At 39.7% G+C, this 20,869-nt stretch overlaps 1 protein-coding gene across 4 annotated transcripts in view; it reads right to left on the bottom strand.

The window, feature by feature from the left end:
• MAPRE2 (microtubule associated protein RP/EB family member 2) overlaps positions 1–20,869 on the bottom strand; it is a 97,926-nt gene that overhangs the window by 25,092 nt on the left and 51,965 nt on the right. For all 4 annotated transcript variants that reach the window (XM_030968745.1, XM_030968727.1, XM_030968719.1 and 1 more), the window contains 2 exons: positions 12,285–12,412; positions 587–732 (listed from right to left, as the gene is read on the bottom strand). In XM_030968745.1, the coding sequence (XP_030824605.1) occupies positions 587–732; positions 12,285–12,405 (267 nt within the window). In that variant the 5' untranslated portion in view covers positions 12,406–12,412. The remainder of the gene's footprint in view (positions 1–586; positions 733–12,284; positions 12,413–20,869) is intronic.

Raw genomic sequence — 20,869 nt, 5'->3', positions numbered from 1 at the left:
TAAATCCCTTAAGGCTGAACAAGCATTTTCTCAGAGGCTTCCATTCTTAACTTTACAAGATCACATGTGCTACCCATCTATTCAATCACTGGGTAAATGATTCCAGCTTTTGAATAATTTAAATTCCTCAAACCCTGCTTTGGACAAAAAAAAAAATGGAATACTTATAAGAACAGCATATTTTCAAATATGTTTTGTTGGAAATTTAGGTCACTAATAATTTTACTTATCAAAAAATGAAGATTCACTGATGACAAGGAATTTCCAACACATGGAGTTTTATCAAAGGATCCCTGGTATTAAGATATAATGAGTTAGATGGCACAACTCCTCAGCAGACATGTGGACTCAGTTTTCAATTTGTACCTAAATGGAGCCAAATGCCAAACTTCTCCCTTCATGCCCAAATACCCTTTTCAGATGATGAAAGGTCAAGAACATTTATTGCAATTCTAGTTCTCCATCCAACAGTTGAAAAAGTGCATTTTCAACAATTTTGAAGTTCGTTTCCCCTATTTATTAATTTAGACAATTCATGTAACTTTTGAAACATGTAGTGATCAAAATATAAATACAGAATTCCTACCTTATCCACATTCATTCTTTTAAATGATGCCTGCAGAAGTTTGAAGTTGTGAATGTACTCATGCTCCAGCTTTGCTTGAAACTTTACTTTCTTCAAGCTAATGCACCCTGGGAACAACATGTCCATGAACTGGCAGTAAGCTGCTCCTATAACAAGAGAATGCATTGACGTTAATCCAGATGCACCCAGCTAAGGCCAAATGGTGTTTAATGTCATTAGCAGAAGGCATGAGCAGAAAGCAACAGTGCTGAATAAGTCCCTGCTGTAATTCAGCCTAACACTATGCACCCAAGACCTGCTTATCTAATGTACATTGAGCAGTGACATGCTTAAGTGGCTCTTTCCCACTCAGTCTGGATCCACAATGTGCTGCCGTGAGCATCCGAGGAATCACCTCAACTAATGCGAGTGAAATGGATGTTCTTGAAGTCCCCATACACAGCAGGACTTTCCATACAATGAGAAGATAACAGTGAAAATGAAAATCTCTTAAGCTTCCTCAATCCCCACAGTCCCTTGAATTCAAACAAACCATGATCATGCTTCTTCTGGCCCATGTACCCAAATGCCAAGCAAGTCAGTCCAATGCAATTATTTAAGATTATATCAAACCATGATTTAAAAACTTTAATTGCAAGGCTCCAGCTTGTTATAACACACTAGTCCGGTCCCAACCCTCTGCAATGAACATCCTTATTGATTTTCATTTCCTGAGAAAAGCATTTAAATAAGCAGATTTTAGCATAGTCCACCCATAGCTCTCAAGGCTGGGCTAACAGCTTTAGTTCTCTCTTAGCCAGGTTCCTAAGCTCAACTTTGAGAGCTCTCTGAACTTACAGACAGTAGGGGTGTGTGTGTATAACTAATCCAGAGCAAAGAAGGAAGTATATGGAAAAATTTCTAACCAGCATCTTGAGCATAGCTAAACAGAGACAGCATTTCTTGTATGCAGGGAGCTTCCTCCTACAGCATCACGCCACTGTAATTTGCAAAACCTTTAGTGCTGACACACTCAACTGTTTAGAAATCAAGATGAAAATGTTTAAGTAAATCAGAAGAAAAGCAATTTTCTTTCTTCTTCAGAAGATTTTTCTACAAAATACTTTATACTTGACAAAGACTCATTGATGTCCACACAGGAGTGTAGAGGGTGCAGCCCCTGTGCTCGAGTATCAGGGCAGGGAAATGATTGCCTGATTACCCCTGACAAGTTCAATTTCACTTCCACAAAAAAGACTGTTGTGCTTTTAGTTCACCTCAGCTTTGACAAAGAAGTGTCCAGATCTCACCTTACAGTTCAGCCCACTATCAACAACGATTTTTTATCACAAATATTTCTGAGTGTTCACAGAGAAACCAAAGTAACAAAGCAGACACCTGGCTTGTTCAGTTTTACAGGAGAGTCAACAATAACTTGAACTTAAGGTCATTTTTCCCCATGGGTATGTGTATGTTTTGACACGACCAACTTCCTGCATGAGATGGTTCTCATTCTCTGTATCCAGCCAGCCATCACACAAAGGGTTACTGAGATCACTTCCCAAACAGAAGAAGAGTTTAAGAGAAGAGTCCAAAAATGTTCTCTGAAATACCAACACAAATTTTGCTAAGGGATTTACCAAGATCCAGCTTTAGTGCTGAAAACCACTGCCATTTAAAAAAATCTGTTCACATTGCCTAGCTTTGTGGGGAAAATAGTTATTAAAAAACCTCATTTTCCAAGGACATGTTGTGCTTAGTTGTTTGCAATGGTCGTGATATGATTAGGAGTCAAAGTAAAATATTCCCTAAAGGGAAAGGTGCCTTCTGGCAAGTTGCAAGCATCAGATGACAAATTTGCATCTTCTTACAGAAAACTTTATAAACACAATTATTTATTCAAAACTCATCCTTAGCAAGAGAACTTGTAAATACATGGCAATGGAAAAAATACATTACAGTTAAAAGCATAGATATACAGATAATGCATAGCTTGAGTACACTTATTATTGTTTAATTTAATGCAAAAGGATTATTATGCAATCATTTAATGTTATAAATTGAATTTGTTCCTAACTCTGTCCTTTCATCCTCCCCATACCCCAATTATAAGCTTTACTCTGATATCTAAGTAATTGCCTGGAGGCCCTAAAAAAATGCACTGTACAACCTTTCATCTGGATCCTTTTAGAAAACTAGAAACCCAAAGTGTTCACATGAGATTTTTCTCCTTCTGCTGGTAATGCAAATTCCTTCTGCATGCCTTTAGACAGTCTCTCTCTAGTTAGGGTATTTCCTTGTGCTTTCTCTGCTGGCAGTTGTTTCTGTACCTTTGCCAGCCAGGAGGTGGTCCTGGGTCTGCACAGCACTGGAGGGCAGAAAACACTGGACTGCATCCACATGGCAGCAGGAGCTGTTCTCTGACACAACACTGGAGTGGCTGCTGGGCTGTCTCCCCAACAGGAGGAGTTCATTGCACTGGCAAATACAGTTCATTAAAATACTCCTTCCTCAAGTACAGAGGCAACAAACAAACATGGAGTGAACTAAACACTGAGCTACAAAGAAAGGAAATTCATCCTGACTCCAAAAAGCCAGAGACCTGCCTACCCCACCAATAGGAGAATGTAAAAATATCATTACAGTCAACTGGGATTACCTGATTTTGGACATCAAGGTTATGTATGTATTTAATATTATATAGATGTTTATTTATAATTTACAATTTTACCCCCTAAAGCTTGTAGCTGTCAGATTACATTTAAATGGGAAACACCAGTGCAACAGAATGGGGACACTACTGTCTACACTGCCCATGGCTAAGATTTCCTGGAGGCAGTAGAAAGGGGAGCCCCACTTAACTGCAAATTCCTTTACCTTTCAGCCACAGCATATCTGTGTGCTCCTCTGCATAAGGGACAGTACTTTAGGCCTATCTAACATACTACACAACTGATGTTCCAATGCAGGTACACGAGAAAAGAATCTTTTTAATGGAAGACAAAGAAAACAGCAGTAGAAATAATGACATTATGGCTTGTGACATACCTCTTGCATAATTTACACAAACAAAAGAATTCTTATGCTACTGTGTTTTATTCAGTATTAAAAAGCTTCCCTACGTTTTCTGGAAAAAAAAAACAAAAAAACAAACCAAAAAAACAAAAACCCCAACAATCCTCCCATACCGAAAAAAAAACCAACCAAAATCCCCCCAAACCTAAATCTTACCAAATGTGTACAGGAAGTGGAAAACACACTGCCAGAACAGCTCTCACAATAAATCTATCCTTCTGACTGAAAAACTTCTATATGCATAAACATGCACATACAAACATACAAAAAGAAATAATTTGACATCTACTCAAATGAAAGATGAAAAGTACAGCTGGTGGCACTGCAGAAGAGGGATCAATGTTAAAAACCTCTAATCCTTTATTAGCTAACAAGCAATTTAGAATCACTGGCTAAAAATCCTTTTGTGTTTTGATCTAGAATATTGATGCAGCCATTAGTTACACAAGATATTCACGGGCCAGACTCTGAAATGAGCCTGCAAACGTGGCTGTGCTGAAATCACCCCCAGCAGTTGCTATTTTTAGCCCCATTAGTGAGCAGAAAGAGCCCAGCAGCATCAGGGCTTTGCAGGTGTTTCCTGGGCATCCCAGGCTTGGGGCAGAGCAGGCAGCAAGTGGAGGGAGGGCACTGCATCCACCAGGCTGGGCAAGCAGATGCCAGAGGGGAAGAGATGCCAGGACAGAATTCAGACACAAGAGACAAACAACAAACTCAGAATTGAAAAGGTGGCTATTTAAAGCCATTAAAACTCAAGAATTTTGCCACATGCAGTGGTAAAGCAGAAAATTACCACCAAATTTATAAAAACTGAGTATCTTACAGCATTTTCAGAGTTGTAGACAATTTTTCACTAGTCTCTTTTAGTAAGCAATGCTGAACTAATTTTAGCTTTTGTCTTGCATGTCTTCTTCCCTGCTTCTGTGTTTCTTTCCCCAGACTGTCCATGCTGACTTAGCTTGCTCTGAAGCATATGCACTCTGCATCATTAGAGATTTTCAGTTTTTCTCCTCTCCTTCACCATCTGGAGGCTAATGAATCCACAAATGCAAAGTATTTTCTTTATTATCAAAGATACTTCTGCTCCTCACTATTTAAATCAAAAGGAAATTAAAGGAGGTAACAATGAAGACAAGAGGATCCTGTTTGCAACCAGTTTTTACCACTCAGTAAACTTCCTGGATTTCAGACTAGAGATCTGAAACCAAGATTAGATGCTTTAGCACTGATGTTTATATATTTATAAATTAAAAGGAACGCTTTATTTTCAAACTGACTGCTTTTAGTATACTATAGTTAGAACTTATTATACTAATAAAATATTTAGTAGAAACATTATGAATATAAGCGGGTATAAATACAAGCCAATATGTATGTGCCCTACACAAATTAGGTCAATCCTTCAAATCTAATGTCAAAAGACTGTCCCTCACTGCTCCTCCCTGAATCCTTGCAGTGTGTGGGAGCAAAATCCTAGAAAAGAATATAAAACCAAGCAGCCAACATGGAAAACAAAGGGCACATGAAAAGACAGGGCTTGGCTGGGGCAGGGGTAGGGCTGATTTCTTTTAATTCTGATACCCAAACCACAGCAAACAGAGCTAAGTTCTACACTAGAAATTTGGTATAAATGTTTAGTGTTAGCTTTGCTCTAAAACTGCATAGAAGTCAAGTTTAAACCTTTTAATCAGGCCTCAGTTTGATTTTCATACACTCAGTTTTTGAACAATTCCATTTGGGAAAAAGGCTGACTGCGCCTTTTTCTGTAACAAAATTAGTTTGTTTGCTTTAATGAAATATTTAGATAATAAAGAAACACATATACAGTTGTGTTAGATACAAACTTCTTCAAATTATTCATTTTCTCCAAAGCTGCAACCACCTGATCATGCATTTGGAAAATACAGGATGATTTGTGTATGAATTAGTCATCAGTACTTCAGTTCACAGTGGCTGCTTGCGCTGATGGAAAGCTGCACACACCCTGTATTTCTGTTGCTGGGACAACAGCAACAATCAAAAAAAAGCAGTGACTTGCAAGGAGCACGTGTGACTTAATAGTTTGGTAAGAAAGGGAGAGAAAAACCCACAAATGCCAGCAATCATTGTTTACAGCACAGCAGCACTTAGGGCTGGTCTTTTAGCTTAGGCTTTCTAGAGCTGCTTCCTCAGCAGTGATGTTTAGGTAAGCATACAGCAGTAGGTTTTCAACTCAAGTATCAGAGCATACATTTTCATTTGGGTTTCAAATATGGGTGTTGTGGTATGCAATTCAAAGGTTGTTTTAAAAATTGGGCAATGAAACTGGTGAAGGGTCTGGAGCACAACTCTTACAAAGAGCAGCTGCTGGAGCTGGGGTTATTTAGCCTGGAGAAAATGAGGCTTGTGGGGAAACCTACTCACTGTCTACAACTACCTGAAAGGAGGCTGCAGCCAGGTGGGGGTCAGTCTCTTTGACCAAGCAACAGAACAAAAGGAAACAGCCTCAAGCTGTGGCAGGGGAGGTTTAAATTGGGTATTAGAAAAAATTTCTTCGCAGAGAGGGTTGTCAAACATTGGAACAGGCTGCCCAGGGAAGTGATGGACTCACCATCCCTTGGAGGTATTTAAAAGTCATGCAGATGTGGCTCTTAGTGACATGGTTTAGTGGTGGACTTGGCAGTTGGACTCCATGATCTTTTGTTTTTTCCAACAGGAATCATTCTATGACTCCATGTCTGTGAGCATAATGTTGTGTTACATACAGTCACATGCTTAAGAAACAGAACGCTTTATCTTGAGCGCTCCACTGGAGAGACCACGGTCTTCAAATTCCTATTTGCATTTCCAGCGCAGCGCTTAGATGACCTAGCATGGAGGTCAACATAATTTTATTTCCCCAGTTAACACACCCTCCAACCACCCCCCAGCCTGCACCTTCACCACAATTTAAAAAGTTTCAAAAAGTTTCAGCCCATTTCCACATCAATTTACCACCTACTTAGTTGTACAGAAACGAGCTTTTATGGGGCTGTGCATCAGTGAAGCCACTCTGGCCCAGCTTCACCCTTCCCAGCAACAGTCCTGGGAGGGCACTTAAAAAGCCCTAAAAGTGATGCAAATTAGAGAGCAGTCCTGCCCTCCTGCTCACAGTAGCATGAGCACAGCTACTGTGGGGGCACAGTAGAGGGCAGGGTGAGTGCCTGCATACGGACAGGAGCTCGAAAAAGCAGTGCTGCCACCACGGGAAACAGCCTAAAAGAACTATGCACCTCCTGCCAGCCTTACCAGCAGCCCCTGAGATCGTGTGCATCCAAATAACATCTGCTTCCAAAAGTCCTGTTCCACACAGGTAGGGCACGTGTGTGATGTAATCCAGAATATCCACTGATCATTTTAAGTAATATTGGAGGGAGGTTTCCCCTGTGTTAACTTGTATTCTCTTTTTCTTAAATATGTAAATCATTAGGCTGCTCATAAATTATACACAGCACAGTTTTTAATACTTAAATTTTTGGCAATAATTTATTTTGGAATTCATTAATTTTTAAACAGGAAGATCAGAACAATTTCAGAAAACACAGTTCCCTTTTAACTTAAAATAGCTGCGTAACTCATCATGCCTAAAGAAAGTACCAAAAAAATCTAAGCTCTTTAAACCAGAGGGAAATCAAGCAACTGACTGCAAGTGAGTGCTATGAGTAATTAAATAATTACTTTTAAAAAGCAAAAACCTTGTTCAAGTTCTATTCCTCCTGAATTCTTAATGAGTGACATTTTAAAAAATAAATTATTGGCTGGGAACCTTATGATACTTCCTCAGAAAGTTTTGGAAGTGATTTAAGTCCAATCATTAACAATCATAATATCCCTCTAATCCTAAATATCATATGGAAGACATCAGAGAGTCATTGACACTGAGTATGGTCTGTGTTGCATGACCTCAAGGACAACATGCCAGTTCCTTGAAACATGCCTCAGTTACAGAGTGCAAATGGGATCAAGCCATGTTTGAATCATGTTCCCAAGTTGTGCTAGAGACCCAAGCTCTGCAAGGCTGCCAACTGGGAAAAAACCAAAACCACCAGCATGGAAACATGCTTTGGCTTCTCAGGCACACTGGGCTGTAGAGGAATGCTGGCACCAAATGCTCCAACAGGGTCCTATAAGGCAGATTTTAGAAGAAGCATGTAGGAAGTTATAGGTTGATATAGGCAGTGAGCAAAAATACATGTTCTGAGACATGGAGACACAAATCTTACGCTTCTAACCCCCAGAATAAAATTTGAAAATGCCAAACCACATGCTTTCTTTATAATACAGCCATTTATTAAAAGCAAGGAAAAAACCCTGCATTCAATCCTTGATCCTTGCATACAAATCCTCAAAGACAGAAGGTCTGTATGCACTGGGGGCCTGACAATTTGCAAGTTTATAATTCTACTGAGAATTTTCAAATACAGGAAGTGGGGGGAGTCTGTATCTCCTTAATCTCATAGAATCACAGAAATATAGCTAAGTCAAAAATGATACCTTGCTCCAGGCCACATTTTCTTTTCTATCCATTTGCCATTTCCTTGACATTATATAGCTTGTAGACATTGTGTTGTTTCTTTTTAATTCATATGCAAGCCTTCTATAATCCCCTGCCTGACTCTTGTTTTGAATATACTCTCATGTAACACTCTAACAGCCATGAAAAGCCCTGCAACACATACACTTGGTATTCCTCAGAGATGAAAAACAGCCTTACTAAAGAAAATTCAGCTATAAGCTGCTTAGTCAGAATTCTTTCTAAGAAACTACTGTGCATTCCTTAAAAAAATAGCATGACCCCTAAGAAACAACTGATGTCATAGTTCATATGAAACTCTTGTTCCCCAAACCTATGGGTTTTGCACAAGGGAACCTATCACATTACATCCTCTCAATTGTTCTCTATTATATTTCATTGATGTATCAAATTAAATGCTCTCTCTAAAGCCAATCTAAAGGGAACGCACTGTGCCTTCTATTAAAACCATGGTTTATCAATTTCATGTTCAGGTAAAACAATTTTGCAGGAAATCAAAGCCAGAGTCCAAAAACTGACAATATGACACACATCTAAAACAAAAAGAATTGTATTGGGATGCTTGGAAGATTTTCCCTGTTCAGTTGTCAAAACTAAATGACCAGAGGAGCTGCAGACTGAAGTAAGACTCTCCAGGGCTGCACCCGTCCATAACGTGGCTTTCTTGGCACATCACTACCACAGCAGGCATTCAGGGAGCTCAGGGGACACTGCACTTTGCTTGGCCTACTCAGCAGAGACAAAAACCACATCTAAGACTCCCAAAGAATACAAATACTTTATGACTAAGCCAACCTCTTCCTCTGCTGCTCCTCATCCGAGCAGCTCTGTTCCCCTACGTGGAAATTGAGAAACAGGCTGGTATTGCTACAGTATGTGTATTATCAAAGCTACTTCTCCATACCAATGAGGAAAAGGAGGTCGGATTGCTTTTTCTGTCATTGTAACTACTGTCACATTAAGCTTCAGATATGTTCTGAATAAAGCCTTTAGTAAAGGCAGAATGTCACATTATTCCTTCTTGCTTAAGCTCTGAATGTCAAAAATTATTGCTAGGTTGGCTGCAAAATGTGGGCACCCGTGAGGTCTCTCAGCCAGGTGCTGAACACCAGCATATGCCATATCTAGGTTGCTCCTACCTCCTACAAGTAACTCCTTTGAGCTTTTAAGTCAGATATAACATCCCCTCTGCTTTCCCTCTCCCATGTTTTTTGGCCCCACATTTAGCTTTTTCTGGCATTTTGATTGCTCCTTATTAACAAAAATGAGCAAGAACTGAATAGTCATAAAACAGCATGACTAATGTTAATGCTTTTTTCTAAAAAAGAAGAAAATGTCCATACAATTTTACAGTAGATTATAAAAATTCAGTTACAGCAGCTCTGCAGATCCCTGTTAATACTTGTAGCTGTAAAGAGTTTCCCACATATTCCTTCCCTTTGAAGTCCTGGAGAAATGCTCATATTTTATGGAAACAAGCATTAATCTGCATGAAAGCTGCCAATGGTTCAAGGGACATCAGCCAAGGAATGCCAGAATGAATGAGTTAGACTGGCCATTCTCAAACTGCAGTCCATACCACACTTGCTTGCCGGTGCTCTGCTTGCTAGTTGGTTCATCATTTTGTTGTCTTAGTATCTCTCTTGAAAGCTATGCTAGAAATAGGCTAAATTAAATATATGTATTTAATAAATTGCTTTGAGTTTACACAGTAAACTCTATTAAATGCAGAAACATTCCCAAACCTGCTTGTCCATCTGTCTTCCCTACACATGGATGCTTTGCACATGAGAAATGGACTATGCAGTCTCAAATGGGAAGAACCTATTAAGATTACTATGCTCTAGTGTCTGCAAAAATCTATCAGTGTTTAGATTCATCAGTTCAGAGAGTAAAGTCCTCCTGAGCACAGGAAGTACTGTGCTAGAATGCTTCTTTAGGTAAGAAGCTACTAAAGCCCCTTCTGGATTGTAAAGCACATGAATGTAAAAACAGGAATGTGTAAGCATCAAGTTTGACTACCAAACCAAATGGGGAAATTCAAATTAACACTTTCAACCATAAAGACAAGAATCTAGAAGCATCAGGTAGCAATAACAGTCAATACAATCCAGGAAATTCTAAAGGAAGAAAAGATTTAATTTTATACAGAATGGAGTAAGAGCTGCAATGAGATGACCCTTTTTTTCAGTTCTTCCCTTGAGGTGTGTCCCAAAATCATCTCTGCAGGTCACAGAAAAAGTTGTATAAGAAGATGTGTAATGAAATGGGACAGTGGATTTGTGAAAGTTCCCATGCTTTTCCCCTTCTTGCCCCACACAGCTGAAGTCTCTCTATCTGATCTTCTTACATAACTTTAACTCATTTTATTCTGCTTAGTCAATACTTTCTTCAATCACTTCTCCCCTGTTTTCAGAAACAGTTTTGGTGACGTCTTTTATGTCTTAGTTGTTTTTTTGTTGGGTGGGTTTTTTTGTGTAAGCCCACACACATTTAACTTGATTGAGAACTCACTTCAAAAGCTTCCTTTCAACTATTTATGAGCATTTAAATAGCTACATAGGAACAAGTCAATAACTTGTCTACTATGCTTCCTGTTTCAAACAATAGCAAACTTTGGGTATTTTGGGATGCAAACGTACATTTCCTTCTATGTTTCTATCTCCTTCAGTGTGTGCATGCATGTATCTATCTGTATCTATCTATAGCTACTCCCTCTGTGAATTCTGTCTTTATATATACCGAAATAAAATACTTAGGCTAACTTCCTGACATGTAAATATAACAACAGCTAGAGATAACACTTCAATTTCAAGTTTAATAACAGTTTAAAAAAATAATTTCCCATGGTCTAGGTCTTTAATTGTTCAGATTATATCAGTTGCTTACATTGACTTTATCCTGCAGTTTTTCAACCTCATTTTTAAGGTTGTTGTGCAAGGCTGCAAGTATGGTACTCCTGCAGCTGAAAATTGTTTTTTTTTTTAATTTTGAAGGATAGGTTATGAGACAATCAGCCTGAAAGGATTGCTTGTATCTTTCAGGGAACATCTGAGACAGAAAATTTACCCAGAATGATAGGTAAAATCAAATATATGAATATAAGACCCCATTTATTCATTTTGTCTGGACCAAGAAATAGCTGAAATCTGGTCATGTGGTTCCTTCCTCTTCCATGTGCTTTGAGCATTGTCTTCATAAGATAAGATAATACCTTCATAAGATATTCCCAGCATGTTAGTTGTCTAGAAGTAGCAGTCTAAGTTAGATCTCCTCCACCACAAACAAACTCCTCCTCCACCACCAAACATCTTCAAATTTAAAAATCACAGTTGGAAATCAGAAAGAAATCATTCCCCAGGGGCATGTATATTCACAGTGAAACATCAGCCTTTTTCTGTGTCATTTCTAGCCATCATCTAGTTACAGACCCTGTTGTTTAACACCCATCTTCTGGTTGCAACTCTGATTAACCAAAATGTCTGAAGTATTCAAACTATTACCCTTTTTTCAGGGCTCATTAACAAATATACTCACAACAGTAACTCAGATTTAAAGAGGCAGACTTTGAAAGTTCTAAAGCCCTCCCAGCAACTAAAGCCTCATTTCCTCAAATCCATGTTTTTTCTTCTGTCTTTTTCTTGTCCTTTTTTCCTGCAAGCATCAGCAGGGATTTGAGAAACCTCAGGAAGGGAAAGGAGCTGGAGAATTTTGTTCATCTGGGGTGTTGTTTCTCTATTTGTCTCTTCCTCAGTTATGTCCACTCTCCATTTGAAAATATACCACCCCAGTGGCTTTAAAACACTAAAACTTATCACTGTATTCTTTGCTTGCTTAGCTAACCTTTTTATTACTTCTATGTATCTCCTGCTACATTTGTCCCATTCACCTCTGCCTTTGTTATGCTTTCCCAAGGTACCTTATCTTTCCATGATTAACACAAACGTAAAAATGCTTCCTGTGAACATACATTAGTCTCTTTTTTCAGAGTAACTGGTTTCTGTCAAAGTTAAAAGTTATCTATTTTCAAGAAATCAGACTTTTAAAGTGGTTTTAAAATAAACATTTATAGAGCATACTGTTCTTTCTTACCTGAACAGAGTTGTTCAACTTTTGTGTAGTTTAAAGCTAATATATCATTAACCCATGCAATGATGTCATGTCTGCTCATAGTCTCCTGGGTTATAGAGGTAGAGTACACGTTGACCGCCATTCCCCAACTAGGAAAAAAAGAGAGACAAAAAATATTTTTGACATTTTGGTAATTGTTTTCTAAATACAATGAATATATGCTTCCTGTTCAAAAGAGGGAAAGAAAACTCAAAACCCTCTCTTTGTTTATTGAGGAAGGAGGGGGAAGTTTTATTCTTTGATGATACAGAACTTCCTCAATGTCCTCTTGGAACCTGTGAATGTATTTCTCTGGCTGTCACTGTGAACTTAACATACAAACCTATGGTACTCTCCTTCATGCCAATAAGGTAGAAAAAACCCCAGACGCAGACCTAAAGATAGACAGACAGGATAAGGGACCCAAGATTTTGTCACATTGTGCTGCACCAATACAGTGATCTGACATCTGCCAGTTTTTTGCCACTGCAGGATGATCAGGCTTCCTAAACCAACACTTAATTTTAGGTAACTTCTAAATGATGAAGTAGCTGTTCTATTACTGATTTCTTACTGGGGCAGGGCCCTTTTGGATCATTAATTCAGTTCCTAACAGTCACAGAGTAAATATCAAATAATCTCTGTTATCAGTGCACCAACATCTATCCTGAAAGCAACTGAGATTTGCACCCTCAGCTGTGTGGTTGGAAAGCTGCCGTGGATCCCAATTCTTCTCAAACATTAGGAACATTTCCTCTCAGCTTAAACCCATTTGTTCTTCTGCCAACATTATCCTCCAGCCCTAATTGCTTTTTCTTCCCCAGAGTGGATTTCCTAACGCTTTAGAGACAGCACTCAATGTCTGTCCCAAAGCCCAGGTAGTCTAGATTAAACAAATCAATGTGAGTCTCTTATATCAAGTCAGACATTCACTGGTCATGCCAGCAAACCTTCTTGAACACACAGTTTCAAACAGTGTTCAGATAACATTTCACTGAGACCTTGGTAAATGGCACTCTGTGCTTGAAGTTTTCACAGCTGCATCACCTTAGATAGATTCTTCTAGTTAGCAAAGGTCCCTCCCTGGAAGGTGGCAATTCATAGTAGCTTTTATCATCTTCCCAGGTACACAGACCAGAAACACATACTACTGAACTTTGCTCCCTGTTATCCTACTCTAGTCACATCTTTCTGTTGCAAGGTGTTGCAAAGAGAAAACAGGAGCACACTCAAGTTTATCTCATCAGTAGTTTCAAAGAGCAGAATCAAGTTCATGGAGAGAGTAAGCAATGTTCCTGTGAGTAACGGACTGCAGAAAGTCCGCCAGAAGCAATCCAAGTATGAGGTGTCTCAGAAATGACCAAAGAGTCAAAGTTGAACGATTATTCTTGGTTTGCTGGGGAGTGCACACCTTTGTCTCTCATGACAATCTGTAGCTAGCTCTGGTGCCAGTCTAGCTCTGTGCCAGTCCTGTCTAGCTCTGGTGCCAGTCCCGCCATCTCAGCTTTGGACCTCAACTTTCTCAGTCAATGCAAGAGAGCAGGATCTCCTCTGTAGGATCCAAGGAGGTCTGCATGGACTATTTCCATTGAGAATTTGCAGTGATGTAGCCCTTTGAAGCCTGATAGACAATTCTATAAGGAGAAGACTGCAGATTAACTCCACCCATAGTTCTGTGTGCTAAGTAGGTGGGGCAACCTAGGTAAAATGTGAAATGGGAAAAACCTACCAGCACAAAACTTGACTTGGTAACATGTAATTGTATTAGTACATAACACAGAGAATAAATTTAAATACAAGGTTACAAAGTTCATAATACAGGTCACTTTCTAGTAAACAAATCTCACAAACAGAAGGTTGTTCAAGTTTGTTCCCAAGTACTGACATTAAGAGGCATAAAATCCTCAATTTTGTTTTATAAGGAATTAAAGAAAAGAGTGGGAGAGAAAATAGGGTTGAAAAATTCATGCTCCAATAGTCAGGCAACCACTGCCAGAAATCCATTCAGAATCAGGCTGCCTCCCTATGCACTGTGTACAGGCAGCTCTGGAGCACGGAGGGAATCAGCCCATGCTCAGCCTGCTCTGTTCTTCCCGCGGGCTCACATGCAGCACAGCCAGTTGTGTGAACACAGCCCTGTATTCACTGGAAGAGTCAGCAAAGGTCGCTTTCTTGGCATGTACTAAGTGCTTGGATTGAATCAAGTGCTAGGAACAAAGTTTTAGAAACAGGGAGTGCCCTTTTACTCTTAAAACTACACCATAATGGCTAACCATAAAAGCTAAGCTTCAACATCAGGGTGGAAGGCACTGAGCAGGCAAACAACCCCTTTGATACTAATGGCATCTGAAGTTTGAAACACATGGGTTTTATTTTATTATTTTTAGCCTTTTTATATAGATAAAAAAACTAACAGAAAGATAGTACTACTGTCACCATTAAACTAACATGTTAAATATTGTATGTAAGATCAGTTGAAATAACAGCTTAATAATGAATTTAATATTTGCTTAGAATTAATAGTGAGCCTAATAATAAACTGACAGTTCAATAGAGAGGAGCCCACTGAATTCTACAGCAACTAAAAATATTTAAATGAGAACATCTGAAATAAAGCTACTCTAATCTGTAATTGCCACCCCTTCAAGAGCATTTTAATTGGCCTCTGAGGCCAGGCAGAGCTCAGAAAAACCATCATCTACCACCAGTAAAAAGCGAAAGTTCACTTTGTTAAAAAGATCAAGAAAATACACACACACAGAGAAAGGAAGCAGAACTTCCTCCATCACCTTTTTCCACAAAGAACTGCAAAGAGAAATACCCATCCTTCTGCAACCCACAGGGGAGCAAACAGCTTCCTCTGCTGCATTGCATGGGGTGGGGAATTCTACTGCAGGAAACTGTGAGTAAATGAATAACCTTGAGTTTTACAATGCTACCCTGAAGGATACCTGTAATACAACTTATGCTACATCTGTGAATTAATTATTATGGTCTAAGGGTCAAACAAAAGTTCAGACTATATGTTAGAGATGGGTTCAAGCTATTAGAGACCAGAGCTTCAGATTTGTACCCAGGCATGCACAACGGTGTATGAGTACAGTTGTAAGCAAAGGCAAAATGAATCAGAATTTCTGTTAAAAAACTCAATAACATGCCACTGCCATTCATTCTTAAGTGTTTTGTTGACATATATGTGAATATTCCACAGCTGCTTCTCTTGAAAGAGTTCACCCTCTCTTTGCATCTCTTGTTCCGCACCCTCCTACTGGTTACGTTCTAAATAAACTCAGCTGGGAAAGGTTTCCTTTACAGTAAGCATGTTCTAATTTGGTGCTCAGATACACACATATCCTGTTTGCCACAGAGAAACCTTAAACAAAACAAAAAAGAAGGAAAAAAAAAAGAACAAGCAGATGTAGATAGTGCAGCTACCATGCTCAGCAACAGTCAAGAACCTCTGTGCTCAACATCTACAGCTGGGCTGGGGTTTTCTGCAGGACCGAGTTCCTAAAGTGCTGAAGTACTCTGAAAAATGTGATCCATCTTCAAAACACATTAATAAACATGTGTAAGCTGATGCAAGAGAACAGCTGGACAGGTGGAGACACACAGCCCATACTCTGAACAGCCAAGTAGCTAACAACTTGATTTTATGTTGTAATACACTACTTCTTTCCAATAACATTATTTACATTTTCAACTTGTTAGGCTTTCACTTGTTTACACTGAAGGCTCTGAATCATAAGATTGCAATGAGGCTTACACAAGCCTAAAAACCAGTATCTACCTGGTATCTTGAGAATTCTATAGAGGAGCCTGGTGATTCCATAGCAGCTGGAAGCAGACTCAGGATAGCACATCACACCTCCCACTTCAGGGGGCACATGGGGACATTAAAAACCTCTGGCTGTTACAGTGCTGCCTAAGCACAAAGGACTCTCCCTTGTTTTACTTCAAGCCTGAGGAAAGTCTTCACATATTAGTTTAGGACATTTCAGAAAAATACTTCACACATGGACAACTACACACCACAGACATGAGTTCAGAGGATTAGACAGGTGCTGAAAATCATATACATGCTTAAGCAGTTTCCCCAGTTAGAAATATACTGGCTCAGCATGCCTGATGGTAAACATTACACCCAAAAGTCTATTAATTTTTTAAGGCATTTTATGCAGCGTTGAACTTTGAGATATTGGGTATTTTCCACAGCTCTTGCTACAGATAACTGCAGTTGCTACAAGGTATTATCCAGCTGTTCTTAAGGACAGTTTTGCAAGAAGCACATTTACTTTATTTTTTCAGGGATAAACTAACAGTTGTTGAGAGCAGAAGCTGTATCACAACAAACCAGTAATAATAACAAGACTAGAAGCATTACAGCACTGAATCTATTTGTAGTGTAAAACCTCACCACACTTGCCATCTGAACCTGCAAGGTCTTCACATTTTTGCAGAATAGGAAAGGTTGGAAGGGACCACTGCAGTCCAACCTCCCTTCCCAAGCAGGGCCACCTAGAGCACATTACACAGCATTGTGTCCAGATGGTTTTTTATTATCTCCAGAGAAGGAGACTCTACAACTTCTCTGGGGAACCTGTTTCAGTGCTCACTCACCCATACAGTAAAGAATTTTTTCCTTGTGTTCAGGTGGAACCTCATGTGTTCTAGTTTCTGCCCACTGCCTCTCATTTAGTATAAATAGACATATTTGTATTAAATAGTAGTGCAAAGAGACAAACAGATATTAAGTTTTCAAATGCTGTGGAAAGTCTGTGTGACAGTACAGAGGAACCTTCTGGAAGCTGGCACCTGATAAGATACTGCCAATAAAACAAAATCTCACACCAAAAATTACTAAAGCAGGAGATAACAGCAGAAAGGCAAAGATGAAGCTGAGTGAGACTGCTGCAGCTGCTGCTGAAAAGGCTTTCTAGATTAAAGCTACTGCAAAAACAAAGAAATCCCTGAAGGAAGAAACCTGCCAGATTCAGTGGATAAAACCCTGTACAAGGAAAATTCATCCTTTTATACCATCCTGAAATGACAACTGATTTGCAGCTGGACCTTGCCTGTTCCTTGAACACTCCCTGCACACAGCTGCAGCCACAGCCATTAGAGACCAGTTGTGCTCGAGGTTGTCTGTACAGAAAGGAGTCCTGCAGCCAGAAAATCAACACAAAAAGCTCCTGTGCTGTGCTGACAACACTCTTCTTACTCTCCCTTTTGACTTATGCTGTACTTCTGCAGCAAATACCGTGGCATCAGAGTGCTGCAACTGCAGTGATATTGGCAGCAAGCAACACAAAGGCTCTATCTAGCCAGAAACTGAATCAGACAAGATTAATCACAATGAGGTACTGCCATGGGGAAAAAAAAAAAAAAATCCTGTGATTATAATACTGTGAGAAATTCATATATTTAAATGCTGAATGTCAAATCTCTTTTCCACTGTTCCCATGTCACTAAATAGCCCTGAAATGCTAAAAATATTTTTATTTTCTGTACATCTCACTCACTTCTGAATGCCATTTTACATTTACCAAATGGATCTTAACCTAAAATGATTTGTGAAGTCCTCTACAAGGTCTAGATGAAACAGAGACAATCCATGTACACTTTATGGCTTGAATATTGCTGGATTATCACTGAACACAGACAACAGCATATTTTTTATTGTTTTCATTGCACTTCCCTGTTTAAATGCAAGTGAAATTAGAGTAATAGATATGCACTCTGATTGGATTAGGGATTTTTTTTTTTAATTAGAGGCTTCCTGCCAATGCTGGGATGTTCTGACCTACATAAATGTTTATGATGGGTCTAAAGGACTGCTTTAGACCCAAATCTGAGTACCTTTTATAAAGGCTCCTGGTAATTCTGGTTTGTGCTACATATGGCTTTAGAAAACTTACCACCCCCCAAAAAAACTTATTTTCTGAGAGGCAGAAAAATACTGATTATTTTTCAGATATTCAGTTTCCTCAAATGTGAAAAACACAACCAGAAGTATTCCAATAACATGCACAACTAGAGCCAAACCCTCTGATATGGCCTAATACCTAGCAATGCATTACACTGAATACTGCATAGCATTTAGAAATAGAATAGAAATTTATGGATTAACTAGTTATTAAACTGGGGTAGTTCACAAAAATGAAAAGAACAGTTTCAAACTCCAGGACAATTATTTAGTGCTTTGAAGATTTCAGGGCACCTAAAGGTCCCCCTGAGAAGGACAAACCACATTCACTGAATCACATCGGCCAGTCACGTTTGCATTCACTTGAATCTGCCAGTTGTATTGCCGTATCATAAGACTTTATTTCTCCATCTTCATTCTCACTCCTGCTGCCACTGAAACTGTGGCAATGACACAGCAATGCCATGTCTCTAGAGTAAAAAAATTCCTTTTTTTTTTTCAGGGTTCACCTTTGCCATCACAAGTACAATGCAACAGTAACACCTAACTAGGTAATATCTTCATTATGGCTGAAAGTATTTGCATGCTCTGAAAGGTTCCTTATGAATTTCTATGAGGAAACAAACGTTAATTAAAAAAAAAAGTGTTCTTTACAAAGGACAGAGGTTCAAGGAAGGCAGACATCAACAGCTTACACAAAATGGAAGCAATTCAGAGCCTCTGGCCACCACCATTTCCACCCAGGTATATTCACTCTGGTTAGAAATGAACCACAGCAGTGCACAGCACCCTCAAACCACACCTTAGAGCACTTGAACAAAGCAATAGTAATGCTTTCTGCTGAACAGACAGGCACTATTTAACATGGTGTAAGGACACAAAAATTTCAGTATAAAAAGAATGTGACTACAAATTAAGAAGGCATTTTATTAATGATGAACAACAAAAAACCTTTGAAGTAGGCTGCACCAGAGGAACCTAGCCGTGGCAAGGCTGCAGTGCTAAAAAACTTCACTGCCTTTACTTACAGTTATTACCCTCCCCCTGCCAAGGCTTTCAACTCTAAGATCTTAAGCTTGAATCGCTGCTCTGATGCCCTGAAGTAAGATATTCAACCTGTCAAATTTTCACAATAGACACTGGCAACTAGTCTACCTTTCACAATAGACAAGGGGATTGTGAAGGGGGAAAAAAATAAAAAAGGTTGATTCAAAGGAAAATAATTCTCAGACTTATACAATAAACTCAAGTCAATTAGAAACACCTACATTTTAGAAAACTGAAGATGTCTATGACCGTTTTGTAACTAGAAAACCTCTAGAAAGCTGATAAGTAAGCCAGCTTTTAATCTTTTGTTAAAAGTCTCAATTCGTCCAGACAAAAGCAGGGACTTCAATTCTCCTTTTTTTCATTTTTTCCCTTATGGATAATAACAGGTTACCAAGCAAACATGCAGATATTGCTAAAGGATTTCCAAGAGATTAAAAACATGCCATAAAGCAAGGTAACATCAGTGCTGATCACTGAAGAAAGGATGCCTTGAGAGGCAGCCCATGCAAGCAAACCTCAGTTCCTAGCCTAAGCACTGAAAATAACAGGGCAATCACTTTTTATTTTGCTCCCACGAGTTGATGGATGAGTAGTTTCACTTTCAGAGAGCAGATTTCTTTAGCAAATGCAGACTTAGGGGGAAATGAAGACAGCAGTGGAGGAGAGCTTGTCCCCAAATCCACTGGCCCCACATGAGTGCAGCCTGTGAACTTCCAGGCAAAACACGGCGAACACAGCCAGCCACCCCAGCAGCCCCCAAGGAATACCTGCCCGTGATTAGGAAGGGCTAAGGACAAGCAGAAAGCCTGATTAGGAGCAGCCAGGGGCGCTGGGCACTGGGGCTGCAGGGCAGTGTGTCAGAGGAGAGCCCAGCAGGACAGCAGCCACGCTGCAGCAGCTCTGGCAGCCCGGCTGCTCCCGGCTCCTGCCATTTCCGCCTTTTAAGTCCAGAAAACGCTGCGGGCAGGCTTGGGAGTTTCAGCAGGGATGGGATCCAGCTAGAGACAGATGAAGTCACCAAATGAATTTAGTTTTGAGCTATCCGGGGTTTCACTGCCCCCCTCCTCCTCTCTTGGCATATATACATTCCGAGGTGAAAGGCTAAAGTAACACGCTGATTTACTCCAAGCATAACCTCATGGCAAATGAGATTTTGTAATACTATACAGCCCTCCTGACGGGGGGCCTGAGCAGCCTCCAGCGCCTCACAAGCCTGCAGAGCCAGGCAAGAGAGGCAGTGAGTCAGCAGGAGACAGGCACTGAACATCCACGGCTTTCAGAAGAGGACAAGTCTGGGAAAAAGGGAAAACAGGAGGATTCAACAAGGGGAAATGCAACGCCTTTCTCCTAACACATAGCTGCTGTTTTCTAACAAGAGACTGCAGTACACCTAAAAAAACCTGGCTGTCCAAGGCGGGCAAAGCTAAGGAGCAAAGCACTCCCATGGGAAACCTCTGGCACCAGCTAAGGAGGGACTGCAGTACAGCTTTCCCACTCACAAATGATGCACTATGATACAGAGCACAAGGATTTGGTCATGCATCAACTCTTCTCTCTCCTACATTAAAAACCAGTGCAGATATGCACTGAT

This window comes from Camarhynchus parvulus, chromosome 2 (genome assembly GCF_901933205.1).
Source record: "Camarhynchus parvulus chromosome 2, STF_HiC, whole genome shotgun sequence".
In the NCBI taxonomy this organism is placed as follows: domain Eukaryota; kingdom Metazoa; phylum Chordata; class Aves; order Passeriformes; family Thraupidae; genus Camarhynchus; species Camarhynchus parvulus.
This window is presented reverse-complemented; position numbering and strand designations above follow the sequence as displayed.